The 8,687-nt window shown below is 43.5% G+C and overlaps 1 protein-coding gene across 1 annotated transcript; it reads left to right on the forward strand.

Moving 5' to 3' along the window:
• Window positions 1-22: 22 nt before the first annotated feature.
• Window positions 23-8,165, forward strand: LOC117511573 (synapsin-2). Its single transcript, XM_034171559.1, has 4 exons — window positions 23-641; window positions 2,821-2,884; window positions 7,183-7,506; window positions 7,597-8,165. The coding sequence occupies exons 1-4, from the start codon at window positions 468-470 to the stop codon at window positions 7,812-7,814; spliced, it is 780 nt and encodes a 259-aa protein (XP_034027450.1). The 5' UTR covers window positions 23-467; the 3' UTR covers window positions 7,815-8,165.
• The last annotated feature ends 522 nt before the right edge of the window (window positions 8,166-8,687 follow it).

Genomic DNA, 8,687 nt, shown 5'->3' on the forward strand with positions numbered 1-8,687 from the left:
AGATCAATCTTTTCAGTCGATAAAGGATACCATCCAACTTAACAATATGAAAGATATTTGATCTTTTTTGACAGTTATGAATTTTTGAAAAATTGTTCAATGTAAAAGGACAGGGATTTTTCCAGACTTAAAATTAAAATCAGTTCTTCCCTATCATGACATGAATCCTCTGTAAAAGATTTCATAACAATATATAAAAAATTTGGGTTACAGGCTGTTTATAAACCAATAAACAGGTGAACATATTACCTGTTGTTATTTCATTGATGGAGGTAATAACAAGCAGAAGGTTAAAACTTGTGTTCTGCTGCATCTCTTTGTAAAATGCCTCCAAAAACCACCAGTAATATATGTTGTTGTACATGGGACATTTTTAGATCATTTTGAGATAAATTGTTCGCAGGCAGGGCTGTCATTTTCTGCAGAGGGTGTGTGTGTGTGTGTGTGTGTGTGTGTTGTGGGGGGTAATGGTGGGGAGGAGACGGCACCTGTTTCACAGACGCAGAAGTAAATGCAGGAAGAGGAGGGATGAAGAAACGAAGAAGAAGAAACTTCTGTCATCGTCTGTTTGTTCTGGTCACACTGCAGAAGAGCCGGAGGCACGTGAAGGATGGAGAATCACACCTCTGCTGTCCTCACAGGTACTCTCTCACACTTCTAATGTCACAGTAAAAGTGTTTTTCTTTAGAGTGACACACTAAACTTTGGGCTTTTGCTTTGTGACATCACACTTTAATATAGATTACATTAACTCAACGAGGATATGCAAGAAAAAAAATTGGCCAATAGTCAGCGTGGACTCGACGCGTCTGGCGACGGTGTGCATCGTCTAATCCCGTCATTGGAGATGCGTTTATCAAGTCCATTCAATGTTTTCGATGGTACAACGAGGCTGGAACTCAAAGCCACTGAACCCTTTGGGGACGGTCTGTAGCAGCAGTCGGGTCTCTGCTCCATACTGCAGCACAGACAGAATAGAGGTGCTGTAGAGTCAGAGCGCCACCTAGCGGCTGGTGGCTTCCAGACAGACCTCATGGCCTCTGTGGCCAGGACGAAAAGATAGTTTACATCGGTCAAGATTTCACCAGATCAATGCTGAAGCATGTTGTGGGATTGATTCCCACCTGTGGCCTTTCTGTGCCGTGTTTGCACGGGTTTCCTCCCGGTGCTCTGGCTTCATCCCACATCCAAAGACATGCAGGTTAGGTGGATTGGAAACTTTAAAATTGACTGTAGGTCTATACGAGGTCTGTTAGAAAAGTATCGGACCTTTTTATTTTTTGCAAAAACCATATGGATTTGAATCACGTGTGATTGCATCAGCCAAGCTTGAACCTTCGTGCGCATGCGTGAGTTTTTTCATGCCTGTCGGTTGCGTCATTCGCCTGTGAGCAGGCTTTGTGTGAGCAGTGGTCCACCCCTCTCGTCGGATTTTTATTGCAAATAAATGTCTGAACGATTTGGAGCTTTGCTGCATCAATTTTTTCCAGAAACTGTGAGAGACCTCCAGGTGGACACCATTTGGAAATTTCAGATGGCTTTCACGGACCATTTTATGGGGATTACACAGATTAAGGAGTGCTCCAGACGGTTTAAAGACTGCCCACAGCGTCTGAGAGCGCGGCACACTCCGAGCGCCGATCGACAGGCTGACACCCCGCTGAAACAACCAGATCATTTCCAATGTGAAGGCTTTGTTGATCCGGGACGTCGTCTGACTACCACAAAAAAGGCATAAGGCGTGGACATCAGCACTTTTTCGGCACATTCCACTGTTACAGGAGTTTTTTTCATGGAAAAAGAAGCAGACAGATGCGCCACCGTGCCGCTCATGGCGCGGGACAAAACCACCTCTGTGTTGGTCTCACAGGACGGCTTTGAGATGGCTTTTTAGTCGTGTGACTATCTGAGAAACTGTGCATGAGCTGGACATGCCCCAACATGTCCTGTGAGGCTTCATCACGGTGTTGCTTTGCGCCATGCGGCTCTGCCTCGACACGCGGAATTCCTCCGCTCCTCTTTCCATGACAAAAACTCCTGTAACAGTGGAATGTGCCGTTCATTTCTAAACTGGACACTGTGTTTTATCCAGGACGTCCTCTGACTAGCACAGAAATTGCGGAAGACGTGGACATCAGCACTTTTTCGGCACATTGAGACAGACATGCGGAGGAAATCCACGCGTCCCTGGGTCCCTCCTCTGCACATGTCCAAACGAACTCAATCTCGCCTCTCTGACTTTGTCTCCAATCTGTCCCACCGAAGCTGTCATTCTGATATGTTCATTCCTAATCTTGTTTATTCTCGCCATTCCCAAAGAGAATCGCAACATCCTCAACTCTGTCACCTCCAACTCTGCCTGCTTTCTTTTTGTTCATGTCACCATCTCTAAACCGTACAGTGTAACTGGTCTAATTACTGTCTTGGACCTTTCCCCAGACATTCTTGTGGTCAGGGGACACCACTGCAGCAATCCCAGATATGTCCACCATTGGCCAGACATTGGGACAGAGCTGGAAAGGATGTCCTCTGTCCCTTTGTCTGGCCAATGGTGGACATATCTGGGATTGCTGCAGAAATAATCTCATCTCATGTTTGATGGAAATTAGAAGCAGGTGAGGTTAATATTACATATGACTTACAATAAGATTGTCAGTTTCTTTTATTTCCTAACCCGAGGTCTGGTGCCGACCAAGGATGCCAATGATTGCCTTACTTGTGTGTCTTCAAATATTCCATAAACTGTTCCAGATGTTTGCTGGCCACATAACCACTGAAGAATGTAAGTCAGTTCTTTAAATTATTTGTTTCTGCTTTCAGATCTTTGGATTGATGATGTCACTGCAGCGGCTGCCTTCGATAGGCTCGTCTCGAGAAAAAACAGGTGATTTTCTTGTCTGCATTCTCGGAAGTGACTCGTGGTATGCGTGGCCTCAAACCAGGGACCTTCTCATTGTGTGAGTTATCGTCCACGTCACTGTGCTCAGACCAATAAATAGAATTTACTTAAACTTTACTGGTGACTATTTAGGTAAACATAAGTCAGTGTTGCGGTTTTTCTTTGGAAAAATACCAGCCAAAAACATCCTACGCAAATTCTAAAAAAGTTAAGAAGTCGACATTATCGTCCTGTAACAAAAACTCATATTGATGAAGTGTTGGAAAAACATATTCAAGGGTAACTCCATAATTTTTCAACCTCTGCCTTGTTTTTAAAAAGTTTTAGCATTCAACTTTTCACTCAGGAATAAAATGATTTTTGATAAATCTGCTATTGAGTTAGAACGCTAACACGGTCACAGGCTAAATAGCTGCACAGTATAAGGCTACAGGGCAAACAAAAGCCCTCAAACTGCTTCTTGACACCACCGAATAAGTGAAAATGTAATTAGAAGACATTATTCACAGGAATGAGCCATTCACTGGCAATCAGCTTAGTGCCAAGCTGCACTACCAAAACATAAGCAGGGTAAGGTAGGACGCTAACTGCATAATCATACATTTTAAAAAGCATCTTTACATTTAATAAGATAAAGGTGCACACATTGTACACCCATCGGGATCCTCCCCAAGCTACCAGAAGCCACTACTCACATTTTCACCGATTTATTGGCAACAAGAAGCGGTTTGCTGTCAAGTTTTTATTTTAGGCTTATATTGTGTAGCTGTTTAGCACATGTTAGCATTTAAATTCAACCCTGGACTAATTAAAACTGTTTTTGTCCTGAGTGAAAAGTTCAATTCTGACACGTCAAAAAATAAGGACCAGGTTGTAAAAGCTTTCAGAGACATATATTTACCATAATAATATTAATTATGGTGAACATTGTTATCTGGAACTTTCATTTTTTTAGATTATTTTCTTTTTTAAGGGTTTTTTGAGCACAATCAATCTGGTTTTGTGAAACCAATGAGTCTCTTTAAGGGCCCCTTCACACATAGTACGAATAAGTACAAATAAGGGTGAATCACAGTAGAACAGCTCTTATGAGTGAACCATGAAAACATCAAGCCGACGGGCAGGCGTGAAAGAACCCGCTGCGGCGGTGTCATCCACGCGACGGTGTTGTGTGAGCAGGAACACATTGTGAGCAACTGAGAAGTGGTGTACCACATCACGCTGCTGATGTGGAGAACAATAAAATAAAAACCAGCTGTATAATTAGTGAATATCACTGGGTTGATATAAATAATAAATAAAGGGACACAATACAGGACCCTGTGGTTAAATAACCCTGGTTAATTAAAAAAATAAATGGCACTCACGGGATTCGAACCTGCAATTTACAAAAGCTGTGATTACCAGACGGAAACATTACCACTGCACTACAATCACTGTCTTGTAACAGGAGCATGAAATGGCTAAAATCAGCAAGCAGATAAACGCATTTGTTAAAGAGAAAAAAGCGCCATGATAACTGACCAAATGGTGTTTGTTACAGCGTATTTCTGCTGATACATGACTGAAAGTGGTGTATTTGTCGCACTGTTGGCTTGTCATATAGTCCTGCGACAGACGTGACTTTCAGATTGCCTGCTGCATGTCCACATGAACTGACGGTCCATTTCTCCAGCCCGTCGCAAAAGCGACATATGTTTTTATGTACTTTCACGTGAGGATGGCAAGCACACACATGTGCGTGTCCGTCAACGCCATACGTGTTCTGCAGCTGTGACATCCAGGACCAGAGTTGCCGACAGCTCCTGCCCCCATCCATTCAGCTCACAGACCAAGGTGTCACTCCTTGATCATGTGTTTGGGGGTGGGAAGCGCGTGAAACACACCCACACACATGTTGTGGGGGGAGCCGACACTCTGGCATGCCACATGTGTACTTGGCAACTTCACAGTTGTGGGGGCACTTAGACAAATTTCAGTTTGACTGTTTTCGTGCTAATTGCGCGAATGGCCACACATTTCCTAAGTGCCAAGTCAGCGGTGTTGGATGTTCGTGTGTGTCACCTTGAATTTGGCCAACACCTACTGCGAGAGGGTTTGATGGGCTCTCACAGAGTACACTCTGTCTCTTTCAGCACACTGGTGTGTGCAAATAGTTGTAGCAACAGGTGTACGAGGCGTTGGAGGCGGCTATGATTTTATACATATTGCATACCATTCCTGCTTCATGTGCAAGTCGACCAGATTCATACTATGTGTGAAGGAGTCCTAAGGAACATCAATTTTCCATTTATTTTGTGGGTCTGTGGACTTGTGGACCAGCAGCAGCCTCAATGACGTCCTGTTGTTGACCTTTAATAACCACAAACAGCAGCATCACCCGTCTCGTACGAGATGGTGCCGCCGTGTTTGTGCTTCAAACATCTCCAGGAAAAAGTGATGAAATAATTCCACAAACACCTCTACCTGATGTATTGTTTTGCTCTTGACATTTGACATTTCATTAGATTCTCTCGCACTCATGCGGCTGTTTTAATATCAGCCAAACGTAAAAATTAAACGTGCTGTTTGTGCTGCTTTGCTCCGTCAGTGTGTTGACCTGAAATCCCAAGTGGTCGTCATTCATTTCTCGCTCCATCTTCCAAACATTCACACCCGCTTTGCAAATATGGAAAACCCAAATAGCTGCATTTGTCTTATTTCTCCTCAGAATATCAAATTACACTTTACATAAGATGCAGTCAGTTAAAATTTCAGTGAGATTTAAGGACTTATTTTGAGATAATAAATCTTAAAATGAAAGATTTTAAAACATCTTGTTTTGAGTCCTATTTGAGGTGAAACAAACTTTTTTGACTAGCCATAAGCTTTTTAAGCGCCCGTAGTTTGTAAAAGATGCTATACTTAATATTAGTAAAATAAAGCTCAAAATGTGTTTTCACAGCTAATTTCAAAAAAATCTTCAGCGAATTTTCACTTGTTCCATTGATTTTTTTTTTTCTGTGTTTGGGGTGGGGGGGGGTGTTTTTCCCTGTAAACAATGAAATTGTATTTAAGTGATTATTGTCTCATATTAATCTAAATGACATATATTTGAGTAGAAATTAGATATCCTTGGTAAGATTGTGATTTTTCAGCATTGAAGTTGATCATTAAAACTACAGTCATCAAATTTAACAACAGCTATAATAATATTGCATAAAACTCCCACTTTTAATCATGTTTCTTGCTTGTCAACATTTGACACCAATGGTATTGATGTTTAGTCAAAGTCATCTACGTCACTATAGCGACGTTAAAGGGATTGTTAGGCAATGCAGAGACAATAGGTTCTCCATTTCCTCCTAAATCGCATTGTGCAGTTTTAGTTTTTCTTAGTTTTCTAGCTACTTACTCCAGTCGGGGTGACTGTGGCAGCAGACCAAGCAGCTCATCCCACACTTCCCTATCCTTGACCAAGTCGTGTAACACTTCTTGGGGGATCCCGAGGCGTTTCAAAGCCATTTGGGAAATACAATCCTTCCAGTGTGTCCTGGGTTTCCTAGGGCCCCCTCCCAGTTGGACATACCTGTAAGACCTTCATAGAGAGACCACCAGGGGGCATCCTCACCAAATGCCCAAACCACTTCAGCTGACTCTTTGTTGTGAAGAAGCAAGGGCTCTCCAATAGTCGAGTGTCTCACCCTGTCCAGGAGTATAAGCCACCCTGTCCAGGAGTATAAGCCACCCTGTCCAGGAGTATAAGCCCAGATACCCAACAGGGAAATCTAATTTGTTCCGCTTATATCCGCGATCTGATTCTTACAGTCGTTACCCAAACTTTATGACTGTAGGTGAGGATAGGAGCATAAATCAGCTGGTAAATTGTGAGTCTCGCCTTCTGGCTCGGCTACTTCTTTACCACGACGGCCCGGTACAGCGCCCTTCAACCCATCAGAAGCTGCCCCAGTCATGAGGTAATCGTGCACGTTTGCCTCATGCTACCAGAGGAGTGGTTACCTGTAACGGTTTTAGCCTCATTGGTTTATATTTTATAGCTGTTTAACACTCGGATGTTGTTGATGTTAGGATACAGTAATTAACAGTTTATTACCATTCTTCTCCTGAGTGAAAAGTTGACCTCGAATACATCTAAAAATAGAGCTCAGTTTGAGAAATCCCAGTGTTCCACTGCAAGTACAGACATGTCAGTGATATGTTTGTACATTAATGATTACAATTAATATGACAAGAAAAAAATTTTTTTTATAACTATTTCCCGCCTTCTTTTTTATGATAAACAGCCAAACCAACCCACTCCTCCACTCTCCAGCACCACCAGCGGGCTGTACGCAGGAAATGTGTCCGGCAGCCACCATCATCCTCCCACCGCCATCCAGGGCCAGCGTCCATCCTCCTCCCAGAGGCCACGGTGACTCCCTGGGAAGGCTTAGCTCTCTCCTCCTTCTCTTTCTCCTCTATCTCTCCACCTCTTCCACAGCTCCTTCCACCTCCACCTTCTCCCCCTGCTCCTCAGCCCACAACCGCCAGCCCCTGCAGCAGGAGACTGAATGATGACTGTTCAAGTTCCAGCTCTCCAGCTCCATCTCGACCTGTCCAACAGGCCGGTATGACTGGAAGAAAGTCATGATGTTGCACCAAAATTAAAATATTCTGATAAAGCGGATTTAATCTTCCATCTCCTTCTGTCTCTGTAGGTGGAGGGGATCAGGGGTTGCAGGTGAGCCAGAGGGTTTTACCCCAGTACCAGGTTCCCTGTCCTCCTCATCTGCCACCACTGAGACCAGTCACCAACCTCAGCTTCACTCGAAACTTCACCTTCTCTTACTTTGTGCTGCCGCGGCACCAATCGCCTCACCGCCACGCTGAGCGCATCAGAAACCTCATGCTGCTTTTGAAACAAACACGATACTGAAGAACAAGCGCCGCGGGGGCAGCCAGTGGTTCCACATCCAGAGGTCGTTAGTGTTCACTCTGCCTCTTCCCCAATTCAGACTGCGATCGGCTCCTTCTTCCACCCACAGCAGGATCAGACCATTTAGATTTTACGCGTATCTTTATGTCCTCAGTCAGATGCATTAAATAAACAACGTAAAATCTAATTATCTCCCTCACAGTGTGAACAGAAGCTTCAATCAGGTTTGTGATGTAATTTCTTGGAACTTTCTGGAATTAATAAAACGATACATTTTTGGAAAGTGCATACACTAGCCAATCAGAAAATGGAATCATCCATTTCCCTGGAAGCCAACAAGACAGCCATCTGGGATTTGTAATATGAATAAAATGGGAGATTTTCAATATTTCGATTTCTACATGATGCAAGATCTTGTTTCCAGTGGCTATATACAGATTTTTAGGGACGAGGAATCCAAAGGTGAGTGGCTGATGATACACTGCTTCCACTTTGTTGCTTCCTGTGTGTGTGTGTGTGTGTGTGTGTGTGTGTGTGTGTGTGTGTGTGTGTGTGTGTGTGTGTGTGTGTGGGTGTGTGTGTGTGTGTGTGTGTGTGTGTGTGTGTGTCTCTCTCTCTCTCTCTCTCTCTCTCTCTCTACTAAGTGGCTGAGCTGTGGGATCGTGCTCATGCTGTTTGACTACCTGCTGCTACAAAGTAAAGAGGAAAACCACATTAGGAACATGTTTCAGTTTACTGTGCTGGAAAAGATTTAAAGACACAAATCATCCAACAGAAAAGAATAAATGCCCATCAGCAGTAGAAATGGATGAGGAAACAGGACGTCTTGGACAGTATTCACAGCGCTTAACTATACCCACATTTTATGTTAGA

Source organism: Thalassophryne amazonica, chromosome 6 (genome assembly GCF_902500255.1).
Source record: "Thalassophryne amazonica chromosome 6, fThaAma1.1, whole genome shotgun sequence".
NCBI classification, from domain to species: Eukaryota; Metazoa; Chordata; class Actinopteri; order Batrachoidiformes; family Batrachoididae; genus Thalassophryne; species Thalassophryne amazonica.